This window comes from Ruditapes philippinarum, unplaced genomic scaffold (assembly GCF_026571515.1).
Source record: "Ruditapes philippinarum isolate M1 unplaced genomic scaffold, ASM2657151v2 ctg4226_1_1_1_1, whole genome shotgun sequence".
In the NCBI taxonomy this organism is placed as follows: Eukaryota; Metazoa; Mollusca; class Bivalvia; order Venerida; family Veneridae; genus Ruditapes; species Ruditapes philippinarum.
Window position 1 is genome coordinate 79,576 of NW_026859295.1, and position 17,821 is coordinate 97,396.

The 17,821-nt window shown below is 31.9% G+C and overlaps 1 protein-coding gene and 1 pseudogene across 1 annotated transcript; both read right to left on the bottom strand.

Moving 5' to 3' along the window:
- Positions 1 to 906: 906 nt before the first annotated feature.
- Positions 907 to 6,454, bottom strand: LOC132755985 (uncharacterized). The gene is made up of 4 exons (XM_060746923.1): positions 6,279 to 6,454; positions 5,021 to 5,075; positions 3,278 to 3,420; positions 907 to 2,934 (listed from the first exon to the last, which is right to left on the bottom strand). The coding sequence occupies exons 1-4, from the start codon at positions 6,322 to 6,324 to the stop codon at positions 2,783 to 2,785; spliced, it is 396 nt and encodes a 131-aa protein (XP_060602906.1). The 5' UTR covers positions 6,325 to 6,454; the 3' UTR covers positions 907 to 2,782.
- A 2,341-nt stretch (positions 6,455 to 8,795) lies between these two features.
- The window catches only part of LOC132755986 (sodium/glucose cotransporter 4-like), a 28,929-nt pseudogene continuing 19,903 nt past the window's right edge, over positions 8,796 to 17,821 (bottom strand).

The window sequence follows — 17,821 nt, forward strand, 5'->3', positions numbered from 1 at the left end:
GTAATTTTATACTTTAGATTACGAGTACACAGACAGTTATTAAGTACTATCGATTTATTTAAGTTGAATTTTGGAAAAAAAAAATAAAAAAAAACAAACAAAACAAAAAACCAGCAACAACAGAAAAAAGTCAGCACCGTTCCATGGAGGCACTGTGCGTAAACTAAAATGCATGCTGGTATATGGGATTAGAATGTAACGAGCTTAGTTCCGAAGGTCTAAAGCATACAGCATTGTTATCTGTATCCCATTTCTGTTAAAACAATATACAGTCAAAAAAACTGTGCACGTAAGTTTACATACATGTACATTAACAGAAAAGAAATCAAGCATTAACGAATAAAATCACGCGAGCACGCATCGTTGGAACGACAAAATAATCAAACAAACGTATACTTTTATGCAAGAATTGCGCTCATGCGTTTATTTTCGTGCATTAACATCAGAGGTCCTTTCTTCGCACTTATGGCTCGGACTTTTAATGTGTACTTGTGCTTCTGCCGGAAAAAAGGTGCATTTACCCTGTATTGTGGTGAACTATTTTTCAACGGGCGAATATATTAAAATGAATAACGTCACAGTTCATGAAAACAGATGAAAATAAGTTTTGTAAATGTGCGTGAGATCTCGTGAGCCATATCGTGTCATCATAATTAATCTAAGAAATCTATTTCTATAGTTAGATATTTTCAAATAGTTCCATCCGAGGAACTACATTTTATTGCGTTGTAATCTGAAGTAAATGATGTTTGTTCCGGGTCAACGATTTTAGAATTTTTGTAAAACTGAGGAATACTTCGAAGATTGAAAAACTACGGATACACACAATGTGATTATGTTTATTTACAAAAGCAAAACTTGTGTATTTTGTATAAAAATAGAAGAAGAAAAACAGAAATATTTGCACTATAAATATAATATGCAGCAAATAATTAAATACAGACAATGCATGATAGATTGATGACTTGTAAATGATATATATTTGAAAAATAAATACTACATGTACTATATATAGAAAATATGTCAAATACCTACACAAGTAGATAATCGAATAGAAAGCCTTGTATTTAAGCTGCATGCCAGATGAGCCAAAATATTTCAAGAAAAATTAACATAAGGAAAATATACTAAGAATGTAAGAATCATTAAAACGATTTAAGATTGAAGTAATAATTTAAATGAGATGTAAACTGATTTTGTAGTATTTATCAACATATTTTATACTGCGTTACTTACATAGTAACGGCTACTTTTTGCTTACTGTGACCTGTTTTTGTTAATTACGTGCATTTGAAGTGTTCTTTGCAGTGTTTAAATTATTTTCTTTGTTCACTTTACAATATTTTATTTTTAAATAAATTTTAAAAATTTTCATAAAAGATTGGCTTGAATCTGGTGGTATGCTGCTGAAAATGCAATACAACCATATTTACAATGAAAATCTAAAGATGATGAAATTATATCGTTGAGTAAATTGAAAAGTATATTCTTTACTCATTGCCAATACATGTAACAATTTTAATGAAAACAATCGAAAGTTGCTAGTTTTTCATTTACAAAATGTGCAAGACTGAGACATGAACTAAAATGATTGTTTTGTTGTTGTTGTTGTTATGTGCGTGCATGCGTGCGTGCGAATATGCTTTAAATCCTACATTAATTAGTGGGGAAATATCTGTATTTTCATATACGCCCATGAAAACAAAACTTGCAATTTTTCTTACTTTTCATTGTACATGTATTATTAAAAACATTCATTAAAATAAACAAATATCCTGTATGTTATAAAATAACATTTAAAAAAACTTTCATAAAATACATTTGTATAGTTGTTATTTCAGTCAAATTGGACCTTAATTTGCAATTCCGTTGGACCAGGTATGTTTTGTTATTCGGAGCAACAATAGCTTGGGTCATATGCCACAGAAACAGGAAGGATGGATTTGGCTTACCTCGGGCGTTATTGAAAACAGTACATATTCTTTAAATTAAACAATTGATCCTCGTATCACAGCAAAATTCTTTATAATCTAGAGACTTTGAAATATTGAAAATATGCAATGCTGGAGAATGACGTGTTATCTTTACCCCCTTTGAGTTCAAGCATGTTTATTCATAGGTAAAAATTGATGAGTCGGGTGAAAAGATGGTAATGGTATAAACAAGGTAAAAATACAGTGTAAAACAACACGTACGTGGTTGACGATAAATGAATTATAATTATCTTTCGTGACGATCTGTTTAAAGTGGATTGGTCTACAATGTGCAAAGTTTCCTTTTTGAAAAAAAAAATGTACCATTTGGATATTTGTAATATTTCCAATGTGACAAGTATGAACATTTGTAGCGTTGCGTGAATTGTTGATATTTATATAATATTTATATACTTTTTTATGATGCCATGTTCTTAAATTCAAAATAATAAATAATCTAATTGAAAGACGTGTCTCTGCGATATCAGTTACACAAAAGTAAAACACGGTCTAAATATATATATTATACTGACAAAGCATCAGAACTGTTCTTAATTCTAGAAGAAAAAAAAACACACACATATACATGTACAATGCCCTTATCAGTCAAGGCTGCATAAATGTTTGCATACTTCAATAATAACACTAATTTTCTTAACTGAATTTCGTATAAAAATATATATCTAGTTGCGAAAAAATTCTCATCGATCAATGCATAGGCAAAGCACATTCTCTTTAAATTTGTAACATTCGAGATAATATAAGTTTATAATCTACTCTGTCATCCCTCAGGGGCAGTAATTCGTAATTTACTCCGGAAGAGCTGTTTTCTTTTCCTCCCCTTGGTATGGAGGGAGATACACATCTTTACCCGGCCCCTGAGAGCGCAAGCTGTACTTTGGTGGTAAATCATCATATAGCGGGTTGTTTGTGCGGCCCATGGGAGTAACCACTGTTTTGTCTGAAATATATGTTGGAAAAATATATATACAATTCTCCTAAATACAAAATGTGTACGAATGTAACACGAAAAGAATGAAACAATTGAATAAATGATGCAGCACAGAGTTGGGTTTTCTGTAAGTCGATTTACATAACATTTAATTTATACGCTGTCATATGCTTTTGTTGTTGTTTTTGTTGTTGTTGTTTTTAATTTTCAAAACATTTTTACTTTGTAATGTTAAATAATATTTAACAGTATAAAGATCATAAATTGGCGTATTAAATTAATATAACAGAAATGCATAGCGCACCTGCAGATTCATGACGTATTTTTGCAGCTATTTATAGAAATAACTTACTTCGTTTGTCCTCCTCGGGGTTCACTTCCGGCTTGGCCTTGCATTTCTTTATAATAGCAACAATAGCAATTATGATCAGAGCCAACAACACGCCGCCACCAATGGCAATAGCCGCAATCTGCCCAACAGTAAGCTTTTTCGTTCTAAATATAGATACACATATGTGAATGATACCATTCATTTGTGCAGTTCGAGTAATATTATTATGCATATACATATGTGCTTCATATGTGTTTATCTAAATATAGAAACTAAAACAAAAGTTCATTAAATTTGTATAATTCTAGATATATTTTATTCGTATCTACGAGATGAAAATTTAGACATTATATGCGAATTTAAGTGTGTAATGCTAAATAGATATACATATATGTAATAACGTGTGTAGTTGTAGATACACGATTATTTGTACATGCATTTGTGCAGAAGGTGTTCTAGATATAAACACACACAAATGTGTTTTTTCATTTTTGTATTATTATATTTTATATTATCTATATTATATTTCGTCCACATTCAGTTGAAATGGTAAAAAAAATTACTGCTCTGACATGGTGTTTAGACATCGTGATTTTTTGTGACATAGTGTTGGGACATCGTAATTTTTTGTTGTGATATGGTGTTGGGACATCGTGATTTTTTGTTGTGATATGGTGTTGAAACATCGTAATTTTTTTGTTGTGATATGGTGTTGGGACATCGTGATTTTTTGTTGTGATATGGTGTTGGAACATCGTAATTTTTTTGTTGTGATATGGTGTTGGGACATCGTGACTTTTTTGTGACATGATGTTGAAAAATCGTAATGTTTTGTTGTGATATGGTGCTGGGACATTGTGGTTTTTTGTTGTGCCATGGTGTTGGGACATCGAATTTTTTTGTTGTGATATGATGTTGGGACAACGTGATTTTTTATTGTGACATAGTGTTGGGCCATTATAAATTTTGTTGTGATATGGTGTTGGGACATCGTGATTTTTTGTTGTGTCAAAGTGTTGGGACATCGTTATTTTTTGTTGTGATATGGTGTTGGGACATCGTGATTTTTTGTTTTGATATGGTGTTGGGACATCATAATTTTCATTTTTGACATTGTGTTTGGACATCGTGATTTTTTGTGTTGGTGTGATATGGTGTTTAAAATACTCTCTGGCGCTTTTTACCCCATTAGAAAGATATTGAATAAATAAATGTTACATGTACAAAGTTGCAATTTTAGAAATAGCACTTACGTTTTATTTCAAATTGAAAATTACTCTTATGATTTGGATTTGAGCTTTAAAAACGAGATTTAAAACAGTATTTTTGCATAATTTGGCTCGAGTGTTTTTAGTAAATTTTGTTTGCTTAGCCAAACACAAGTTTTAAATATATGTATACGGTTAAAATACTCACTGAATAAAATAATTTATTCTAGTCTTTACATTAACTGACTAAATACGCTGTGGTAACAATAAACTTGTAAAAGAACAAAAACTTAAAAGAAGTGCCAATTGATTGCCTGTGATTTCCATGTCAGATTAAACTTTCATATAATTATAATTATGATAATATGTAGTAAATATACAATTTATGTTTGTTATTCCATACAATGATGCTTATCTTAAAAAAATGTATATCAAATAAACGTGACTTGAACTCAACCGTTGAGAAATTACAAACAAGAATTAAATTTATCGAAAAGATTGACTAGCTAGCCTGGATTCGTTATGGTTCGTAGTCCTAAATAAGTAGACTACTTACTTATCTTCGTCTTCATCGTGACTACCTCCGTGTCCTCCACCGCCTTGAACCAAACCTAATTACAGAAAAAAACACCTAAAAATGACGCCTACGTGTGACTGTGTTATAAATAAATAGATAACTTTTAATTATTTCATTATACCCATGAATTATTTCATATTTGTGGAAAAAAATTAATATGAAAGTGGGCGGAGCTAAAAGTCATATTCATTTTTGGAACTACTTTCTCAGATGTTTCTTTAGTCTTCAGCTATTCATTTCATCAGCAGAAATTATTTTGTTCTGTGGTTAATTGTGTATTGTACATTGTACCTATAAAAAATGTATAACTGCGCGCTGTGCGATTGCATCTGCATACAAATACATCTAGAACATTTTTCCTTGAAGGTAAAATTAAGTAAAAAAAGGTTGGTATTTCTTTTTATTTTATTTTATTTATTTATTTTCTTTTTGTTTTCCGTGAAATATGGAACATATTGTCATTTTACATGATAAATTTCTATATACATTATTTACTTCACTCGCCGTCCCGGCTGGAAATAAATGAAAATATGTGGACTTTTATCATGTTTTGTGAAACTATATTCCATATTTCACTTTATCGAAAAACTAATCCTCTAAATATTTGTTAGCCATTGTTAAATCTTTCACTTTGCACGGTACAGAAGCTGATATCTGTTTTGTTTGGTACTACAACACTGTTTCGTACTAAAATTCCTAACAGAGAGACTGTGAGCTAGATACCCGTGTAAGGCTGCGCTATTACATTATCGTGTCTATCGCGGCCTTTTTGACATACTCTAAGCTAGGTCGCTGACTCCAAATCAATGACCCCATAGCTGTGGGTTCAAATCCCGAAATGGACTTCTGATTATATTATGATAATATGTAAAGGATTGCTATGTCGATTCAGCTTTGATTTGGAAAAGTTGACGGGATTTGAACTTTAAGCTACCAACAGGACAGAGCCTGGTCAGACTGCAAAGACGTATTTATATTGATGGCAAAATATTTTCCTTTAAGTCCATGCTGGTTAAAAATAAATGGAAAAATAAGTTTGTACCCAATTAGATTTGTTTAATCAATAATCTCGTAAAATGACATTGCCCTAAAAAAAGTTGAAGTTTAAAAACAAATTACTCTTATGTTAGGTTTATTTATCTGATTACTTGAAAGATAATCGATTATAACTAATATTTATCAAACTTATCAAACAAATCCTTAAACATAAAATTTGTAAAAAATATATATATTTTACCAAAAACTGCCAATAGGAATATCACGATAAATGTATAATCCGCCATGTTTAAAGTCCACCGGGGCTGTTAACCTTAACTCAAAAAGTATTGGTAAATATATAAAAAATATGACTATATATCAATATTGGGTTTTCATTTTTGACCTAAACTTCAATAAATGGGTTATACACATGAAATACGATATCAAGACGAATGCTATATGACAAAAGAAGTGTTAACAGCTCTATTATTTCTTCAATATAGATATAAGGATAACCATTGTTATTGAGTTATTGAGTGCTATCGATCCGTAAAAGTTAAAGGATATACAGTAAAGCTATTAGATCTAACGAAATATTTTTTATAAACTTTAAAAACGGTAAAAATTACGCTGTTCCCATAATCTAAAGGTCCTTTCCCGAAAGAATTGTAAATTAAACATAGAATGTCTCTGTTTGTGATTTAACGCCTATTAATAATGTGCGTAAACAGAAATAAAAATGTTCTGGAACTAAATATCATGCTGCCATTTCAAGTAGGGTTTCCTTTTTAATTTTTAGCAATGACTTTGTGCATGTATAGTTCGCAGTTAGTAAATATACCAACATATTTCTTTCTTACAGGCATTCTGAAATTCTTCTTTTTCTTTTCAAAATTCAAACAAAAGTTTTGTCTCTGCAAACAGCAGAGATATAGCACTAGATATTTATAAAATAATTCAAAAGAAACAAACAAGTTCGGGGATTTTATTATTATAACCAAACTCGTGTGCATGTAAACTAAAAATGCATATTTGTATATTTAACTTGAATTAGTATGGGCAATATGTCAGAAAAATAAACAAATCCTTAACCTCTTGTTCTTGGACATTTAACTGCAGAATACATACCGGATATATGGAAACCAGTTCCATCTTTGTGCTAGTTAGGGCAGTCAGACACAAACTATTTAACAAATCGTATAAAAAAATAACTTTTGTTTGCTTAAACCAGTTCTTTCATCGACTTAATTAAAGCTTTTATTGGTATTCTTGCTCCAATTATTACTGGGCGTTATATACCTGTCAGTAATACAAGGACTGGTTCCGGGTGATATTTAGACATCCCGTGTAGTTCTTTGTTTGATAAAACAAAAATGATGTTGGCAATAATCTTCCAGTTTCTATTGTAAGTACTATATCAATATTTTTGAGAGTGCTTACTATAACTATTAAAAGAATACCTTGTTAACTAAAGCACACTGTATAAATACCAATCAGGTTAAGAAAGTGAATACATACAGGCACATGTCTCATTCATCTAACGGATTATATTTCGTATTGAAATTTATAAACATCACCTTGTATGTTTGTAATTCACCTATAACATCGGTCAATCGGTCTTGTAGTTATCTTCAAATGTTTCCAATAGGAAGCTACTTTTTACAAATTCTTCAATAACATGTGTGGTGTTCCACAAGGATCAGTTTTAGGCACCCTCCTCTTTTTAATATATGTATATCGTATGTTTAGCTTAATGATTTGTCCGCTGATATCAAAACCAAATTACCTTTTTATGCGGACGAATCTACTATGTAGTCATCTGGTAAAGCATGACAAAAATATTTCTTCGGATCTCCATATGGTCAGCGAATAGGTTGTTAGCAATCAACCATCACTTTATGTAGGTAAAACAGAATCTTTTCTGTTTGGCCCAAACTGGGATTAAATTCTCAAATGCCTCTTAGTTTAGTTTAACCATATTTATTGTCTATATAGATGAAATCATACACAAAAGAAATAAAGCAAGTGGCTTGTGAAATTATTTAAGCAAACTTAATATACTAGTACTGTATAAGTTTTAATGTCGTGTCAAAGTTCTTTTTCTACAGATACATGTTTTTTCCATCTGCTCGATTATTTAAAATTGTATTAAGATAAAAATATTTATATTTGCATGATTCTGTTAGATTTGCAAAAAAAAATGATGCTGCAGGCCAAACTATTCTTTAAAGCAAAATGAAAAATATAAGGTTTGAGGCAGAATGTTCCATTCATATTTACATGTATGTGGTACACAACAACTATGCATTGATATATCTGGCACTCATTTATCATTTGCAGATGTAAAATGTGGTGTACAACAACAACAATGTTTCAGTCACTGCTCTTTTTAATTTACGGAAATGCTGTTTTAAAAACTGTTACTGTTTGCATATGATTCTGCTATTTTAGTTTCTCTCTTAAATGGAAATATGAAATTTAGCGTTTGCTAACCAAGGACTTTGAACACGCTAGTGACTGTTAAGCTGATTTATTGTCGTTACATCTATGGAAAGCAGAATAAGTTTAATTTAGATCAAAAGGAATCTAACGAACAAAAGGTATCTTACGGACGAAAGAAAGAATGAACGAACGATTAGGACGGAGATCAGGACTTCGGCAAGAAATGAAGAATTGTAAGAGAGCAAGAAAGAAGGAATGAATGAGCAAATGAGCAAATAAATGAATTTAATTGGACAAATGAACCATCGAATAACGGAAGAACGAATGACAAATCTGGAAAAAAAAATGTTTAAAAAATCAATGAAAATATCCAATTAGGAACACGACCACAAGTATTCCTATAAATGCATTAATGTCAAGAAAACTTTTCATAAAAGATGTTTCTTTCAGGAACCGTTCTTTATAAATATTTTCCTTTTCTTCGTCAACGTTGATCACAGTGACTCCCTTCCGAGGTATTCCACATACTTGATACAATATTGTTATAAGTCGATGTTTTCCGGTTACATGGTCGTTTTCGTCTTGTTCATCTTTTCCTATTAAAAAATATTAAAATCAAATCAATCGGTATAAGTAGTGTTCATTTACAATTAATAAACATCGATCTGACCAATGTTCATATGTTTGAGCCGTGAGCATTTGCTGTTAAAAATCGGTTAGAACAACTAATCTATGAAGGTTGATACGTTTTATTTGTATGTTTAGGGGCGTCAGTAGCTCCATGTTGTTACTTGTATTGTATTTCAACCAACATGCATATGAATCATTTATCTATCAATTTAAAAGCAGTTTACATTTGATTTGAATGATACAAAGTCAAATAAGTTTTATTAACGTCTCATTGTAATTTACTATAAACGAACGACCGAGGACTCCACTGACATGACAGGAAAATATGTTTGGCTAAGTTGTTTGAAAAATAAGGTGCTTAAATATTACCTTCTTTAATTTCAATATCTGTCTGTCTAGAAATACCATTATTTTCATTGCATTCGACGGCTTCATTTCTTGTCCACCATGTCAATCCCTACATTGGTTCAGAATTAAATAAAAATGGCACATAAGGGTTAATATAATATTCTAAATAATAATATACATATATGCTCCTTTTAAAACATCAAAATGTCTTGGTTTTGGAAGCGTACCCGGAAGTGAGTTTTTTTTCTTTCGTCTATATCCTACTTAAATACAAAAACAAATGTTGAAAGTTTAGTCCTATTTAAGTGTAAAAGCTTCTCTGGCCAAAAAAGTCAATGTCGCTGACATGCAATTATTTGCACGACATCGCTGTGGGTTTGCATTCTGTTAGAGACTTTGGACTCTTTCATATGAGGAATCTATTCATCTAGCTTACGGAAGGCCGATGGTGCTATTCAGATGGCTGCTTGTGCCTGTAATACTGTGGACACCTGAGGCCTTCTCCCACCAGTAATACGTGAAAAATTACGTATGATATTTGCAGTGTTGGTATGATTTATAATCAAACAATACAAATATACGTATGCTTTGAGTATGATATTTAACACGAACAACTTAAGGACATTGCCTATGTATTTGAGAGTGTTAAATTTTAAGGGGACGTCCGTGACCGAGTGATTCTAACCACGTGTCCCTTCCCGCTGTGGGGTTCAATTCCCGTCTTGGACTTTGGATTCTTGCACAATCTAGCTTACGAAAGTCAGTGGTTCTGCGTAGATGCCCGTTCATGCCTAAAATAATGCAAGGACCAGGAGGAATACCTGGGTCTTCTGCTGCAATGTTGCAGTATGATCTTTATTGTGTATAACCCCCCCACCCCCCCCCCACCCCCCAAAAAAAAAAAAAAAAAAAAAAAAAAACAGAAAAAAGCAAAGAAATGAAAAATTTATAAGATTATACTAAAAACGAGCCGAGAAAATGTCTGTGATTTCTGATGTTGGCAGAGTAATTTCGTATTAATATTTCATCACTATTACTTTGTCTTTAGTGATCAAATACTTTTGTCATTATATTAAGTCATACTTATAATTTTATAGAAATACATAAACCATTATGTTTGGACTATATTGACCATTCTAGAATTATCGTATATTAGTATTTAAGCTTCAAAGAAGTAAATATTAATTTATATGATATGAAGTGTTACCTGAATTTTGCTGCTGGCCGAAGTTAAGTAGCTGATGATAACTATAGATAAACTTGTTATGATGAAGGATATGATGCCAAAGTAGGTAAAATGTACGTCATACAGAACTGCTGGTCGGGTCTCAGGTTCCCCACATCCTGGCGCCGGCATTGAGAAATCTAGGACCATTCTTATGATACCACAAAAATGTCCGATTACAAGTGACCAAAATGCAGCCTGTTTAAAAAAAATATGAAGGAGCAATGTAACAATGACTGTATCACAACAGATTAATCAAAGTATTGTTTTATTTGATTGTGATGTTCTATGAAACGTGTGAAGGTCAAACGCGAGGCGCCAATGTAATATCTGTCCGGAGTACGTAATCGCTGACAACACCGTTAAGATTGACAAACCGTCAAGTAGGTCGATAACCTTTAGCTGCAGTACGAAGCTTATCCAAACTCAATAACAGGTTATAGTAATTTAAGCTCCAAATACATGACTATATTTCTAATACTTTGATAGACGGGGTGCATTATATTGTAATGCAAAGAGCTCAAGCATTGTACTCCACTCCATACTCATGATACTAAGTAAAAGATACTCATGATACTAAGTAAAAGTTTTAATGATCTTAACCATGAAGAATGCCATGTAGGACATTGAAGTATATAAATGAAGCGATAGCATTTTAAGTTATGTATGACAATTTTAGCTGCGAAAGAAGTTATGCAATTGTTATTAAGTAAACAGAGATAAATTGCATTAAATGATGCATATCTTATCAACATGCTATTTATGGGATTTCGTTATTATATAGACTTAATATCTCAAATTTAGTCTTCGAAAGAGGAATAAAGCATGCCTATTGTATACTTCAAACATTTTCAATACGAGTGTAATGTCTCGGAAGTTAGTTATTTCACGTGCAACTCATGTCACAGAGTTTGAGATGAGCCAGGGGACATTGAAATTATTAATGAAATGTATTAGAACATCTGATACACATAGAGTAAGCTAAAACATCATTTTGAAATTAATTATAGTGCTGATATTATGAAATATCCCTACCTGCTCCGACATGCGATGCCAGAAAATAGCAAATATGAAAAGTGGCCCAAGAGGCACACCTAAATAACCCTGCACTGCTTGGATATATATAAACAATTGACCACTTTTGGATGACTTGACAAGCGGGATCCATAAAATGCTTAATGCACACAGAATAAGGATGAAAACTCTGAAAAAAAATCCGCATTCAATGCATCATAATCATTTTTTGAAAGCTACAGTTGCAAACAACTCTATATAGATTAATGAATGCCCTGGCAGATATATCTTATACCATTAAGACTGAAACAAATATGTAGTATGTATTATCTGGTCAAACGGTTAGAAACTTTTTTTAAAAGATTTGTTCAGAATCCAAAACTCGGTGGTTTGATCCACGGACGAAGCCAAATTTCTCCGTGACACATAGGTTCTACACCGCAGAGTAAAAAATTATATATCACTAGCGGAGTATTTTGATTTAGTAATTACTTGGTAGTTATTTTAGAAAAGCCTGTCAGATGCACATTCCGCAGAGATATGGCCGACAAATCGACGTAAAATCAGACAAACAAACAAGTCAAATATTTAAATGCAATAAAGAAAGCAGAAAAAGAAGAAAAAAATCCGTACCGCCCAACAATAAGAAGCTCCCTTTCTGAGGCATTTTTGCGAATCCTTGGCCAAAGGTCCATGGTGAACAATGTGCTGGAGCTGTTAAATATTGACGTTAGTGAACTCATAATGGCCGACAACATCACCGCTACTAACAGTCCACGTAATCCTAAAAATATCATTTTTGTAAAGCTAATTTATTATAGAATATGTTCCTAACATTTTAAGAGCTTAAACCGAAGGTGACATTAAATCATGAAAAATAAAAATTGCAATTACATCATTCGTATTATTTATGGAAGCTTCTCTCAAGAAACTGGTAGATTTTGTTTTTAAAATCATTTCATTAAAATATAAAATTATAGAATTTAAATACTTGTACATGTATGTTTAAACTTTAATTGTTCAAGTTTTTTTGTTTGTTTGTTTGGGTTGAATGCCAGCTTTACTGTTAGAGGAAGACCTTTGATACCCCTCCGTGTCTATTTCAGGCACAAATGGGTTCCTGAGTAGAACCACAGAGGTTCCAAAAGCTAGCTGGACAGCTTCCTTACATGAAAGAATCAACAGTCCCTTTCGGGATTCGAACCAATAGCGGTGAGGGGGGGGGGGGGCGGTTTGAAGTCAACGACCTTAACCACTCGGCCACGGATTAAATACCAGTAAATATCGGATATTGAATGTCGAATGACCTGTAAATTTACCGGAAGTCGAGCATGTCGAGGAGAAACCAAACAGACTACGGCCAAAAACAATTAAAAGTCGTTTACCGGTTGGTAAGAGTTCTAGGACTAACTTTGGATATGCTATATTTGAACATCCTACTGGATTTCCACAATATTTCATACATTCATCCGCATCAATGCATGCAACAGCATCTGTGATAGAAATGTCGATTTGATAATTATATACGTATATATTTCTAATAAATATACAAATTGACAAACATCCAAAAAAGAATGGAAAATAGAATGGTCAATGACTTACACTCTTTAAAACAATTTTGTAGAGTTCAGTTTCTTTATCTAATTTAGATTTTGACACAAAAATAATATTCGTGCTTTTCACAACTCTTTTTTACGACAAACTTAAAAATAATATCTGGAAGTGAGAAGGAGTTTTATAACATTTAAATAATGGTATAGAGCATGTGTGAGCATGTGAATTAAAATTATTTGTCATTTTAGTAACAAATTGAAAACGATGCGGTATTTTTACTTTCATAGTTTCTCTGCTAATTGCCAAATACCATCAGAAGCAAAATATTCATATAATCGTCCTGAGTATTTTGGATATTATTATAGCTAGGACACAAAAATAAAACGCCTTCGTTAAATAAAAATTAAAAAAAATGTTGTTGTTGTTGTTGTGTCGTTAAGCATTGGCCATATTTGTCATGGTATTCTATTAACAGCCTTTTTTGTGTGTGTGTTTTTTTCTTTTTTCTTTTTTTTTAAAAAAATTTGTTTTGATACAAGGTACAATAGTGTAAGATTTGTTTACCTGGGTACAATATTCTACTGATCATACCCGGCATTATCATGATAAACATTGGCAGTATCTTGAGGTACCCTGACACGAGCGACCCAGCTTTGGCATGCGACAACGTTTTAGCCGCAAGTGACCTCTGAACAATCACCTACCAAAAGTTAACAATAAAATAACGTCAGGCTTAAGATGAATGTCGTCAACTGAATATATAAAGAGGATATTGAATGAGTGAAGAGGCTCGCATTACATTATTATTAATGAACTTTCATGAATTTAATATTCTATTTATCACAAACTAAATATAAACACCGTTGAAAGTGAAAAACGGTCATTTTTATTGACGCGTCTACAGTAACATTTACCGCGTCTTTACACTTATATTTGTATAACGTAAATGACGTCATGTGAAAATATGTGTATTATTTTTCCTAAAATAGTATTGTTTTGGGCGATGAATAAAGAGTTTAAAGTTAAACACCTGATCACAGCAGAAATACCAAAGTCAACCAAACAGTATATGTAACACAGTTCCTAGCCATGGTATATCTGACGTCACAGGATGACGTAGAATATGGAATGCGTCATCCCTTGGCAATCCACATGTGCTGTTTGCATCTCGAAAAGTTGTTGTTGCATTCATATACTTGGAATATAGATTTGAAAATCCACCTATCTCTTTAAAACCTAACAAGAGTAACAAAAGTCCAAAACAGTCCATGGTTTTGTACCTCATCATATTTCTATGGTGGCTGATTTACGCCATGTCATGTTTTCGCTTCTTTGCCTCCGAAGACCGCAAATGCGAAGACACGAATGGACGACAAAGTTGACTTTGTCGTGTCTTCGTATTTTTTTCGAAGCGAAATACGACAGAAGAAAGGCGACTATACGACTCGTAAAATCTGTCGTCTTTTTGCATTTTATCTGTCGTATTTTGACTTTTTCGAATTTGTTGCATTTTGGCTTTTTCGACTTTGTTGCATTTTGACTTTTTCGAATTTGTTGCATTTTGGCTTTTTCGCATTGTTGTGTTTTTGTTTTCTCGCATTGTACATTTTCGAATTTTTGATTTTTTGCCAGTAGCAACCATGCTTTTTTATACATTATGTTTAACATGTTATCCGCAAGAACATTATATCACATTATTTTTTATAAAAGGTAACAATGCGAAAAAGCAAAAATGCAACAATGCGAAAATGTAACAATGCGAAAAAGCGAAAATGCGAAGAGACAACAAAGTTATACTTTGTCGTCTCTTCGTGTTTTCGCATTTTTTTTGTATTTTGAACGCGAAGAAGCGAAAATACGACAAATGGGATGCGAATATACGACAGAGTTTGCGTGTCGTTTTCGCCCTCCTGTCGTATTTTCGCTTTTTTGCCTCGAAAATCCGAAAAAGTGAAAACACGAAGAGACGACAAAGTCAAACTTTAAACTTTGTCGTCCCTTCTTATTTTCGCATTTTGAGGCGAAGAAGCGAAAAAAACGACATAACGTAAATCAGCCACCATATATTTCTGTTAAAAAGATGATTTTTCAAAGTTAATTTATTCAAAAATCAATCAAAGCTAATGGCATTTCATCGATACAACTTTTTATAAAGTTTGTTATGTAGTACATGTAATAGATAAACTTTAATATTTCTGAAATGTCTGAATAATGACTCTTAGACTAAAACATACAAATTATGGTGTTGCATTTGTTAAGAATATCAAAACTAGAACTATTGCTGAATGCGATTCATACCCCCAAAAATGTCCTTGACAGAAGACGACTTGGAAATGTGGTAAAGGGAATAACTTTAGTGGCACAAATACATATACATAAAAAGAAATTATCTTTGGTGAAAAAAGACAAATTGTACAGGTAATAGTATAAATATATATTGTCAAATCATGTTCGAAACAGTTACAAAAAACCTTTCATTTTTCCAATGAACTAAACATTTTCTAAGTCAATTTTTGACCTTCAAGTGTGGCCTTGACCTTAAGCTAGCACCAGGGGAAGATGGGTTCTGCACATTGCCCAGTTTGGGTGAACATTTGAGTAAAGTTTGAATAAAATCCTTCCTTTAGTATAGAATTTATAGAGCGGACACGACATATTGTCTAGTATTGATTGTTTGTAAATTTAAAGACTTAAAAAGGGGCGTAACTTTGTCAAAATGCAATACAGAGTTATGAAACTTGACCCGCATATCTTTTTTGTGACACATGTTAAAATTTAAGAATATTTTCTAAGTCAATTTTTGGCCTTCAAGTGTGACCTTGATTTTAAACCGACAAAAGGGTGACATGGGTTTTGCACATTACCTTGTTGAGGTGAACATTTTAGCCAAGTTTGAAGAACATCTTTCAATACGTGTAGGACTTACAGAGCGGACACGACATACTGCCTAATATTTGATTGTTTGATATTTGACCTTCAATTGTGACCTTAACCTTGAGCTGACACATGGGCAACGTGGGCTTTGCACAACCCCTTGTTGAGGTGAACTTTTGAGCCAAGTTTGAAGAAAATCCTTCTATTGGTATAGGAACTATATAGAGCGGACACGAAAATGGAGACGGACGGACGGACCGACCGACGGACTGACGGACGGACCCACCGATCGACCGACCGATGTGACAAAGCGAATTTATCATAGTCGCCCCCCCCCCCCATATTTTGTGGTGGAGGTATAACTAGTAAAAAGTGGTATTCAGTTTCAATAAATTGCATGTTACAAGATTTACAAAGAGGTATGTTTGTATATCTTCCTGTTTCTATGGCTTATTGGTTTGCTGAGACTATAAATTTTGCTAAAGCAATTTTTAAGTATTTTTCTTCGATAGTGTCTAGATATTTTTCTCTTTAGAATTTATATTAAAAAAATTGCATGTTTTAAATTTAATTTGATGATATTCCAGTTTTTTCTTTAAACACCAGATTTATTTTCATCGAGTTGTACCAAAATTAATATTTCATAACTGTGGTAGCCACAAGTGAAATATGATAATTTTCATACCATGAATAAGGTAAATGCTGGATTTACTGAAAAGACTTTAATTTTTGGTTTATTATATATTTTTTTCTCTTTTTTGACGAATTGCATACATCATGTAAATTATTACTTGAATCTTGAATTCTTTTACTATTTATTAAATGTTAGTATATTTTTCTCAAGTTTGACTATGATATATCTTTAAATATTTTGAATCCTCTGAAGGCATGTAGCTTTAAGAGGAAATTCATTCTAAAACTGATTTTTTTTATTTATTTACATAATAAATTTACACATTTCAAGCAATTTCTTTCAGTTGATATTATAAAGAATTATTTAGATAACAATTTAAGTTTATAAATCATATAAAAGTTACATTAATTACAAACACTTTTAACAAGTTAATCCTTTTTCCTACTGCGTTCAAAACTTGTATACAAATTTAAAACATCCCCAGAAAAATTGTTCAATAAGGAACTCATAATCAATTTAATTTATCAATAACTCAATAATTGACTCTCTCTCTCAGGTAATAACTCAATTAATTACTCAACAATTAAAACTTACACCACTTTAGGAAGCTGAGAATACAAAGTAGATAATTGGTTTAATTTATTAGATCAGTAATTAAGGAAGTTAAAATGATCAACTGATAATTGGTCTAATTAATGAGATACAAGGAGTACAAATTTCTTATAGAGAACCAATTAATTATCTAATTAATTGGAAAATTAATTGGATAAATAAATGAGAGAGCAGTAAGAGGAAGTTAAAATGACATTTAGATAATTAATTCAATTAATGAGTAATTGGAGTAAAATTTCACATCTAGTAGAATCAATTAGGAAATTAAGTTTACTATAAAATGACCAGAAATATATTTTCGTACATCATAACATCAAATAACCATCAATAACCAACAACAGGTCTGATGATCAAAGGTACTACTCTTCTTTTTTGCTATACACAATGAAATATGGATAATAAAAGAAATATTCATTATTATTTGTTCATTTAAAAAAAAACTAAAAAAAACTTTACTTTGAACTAAATA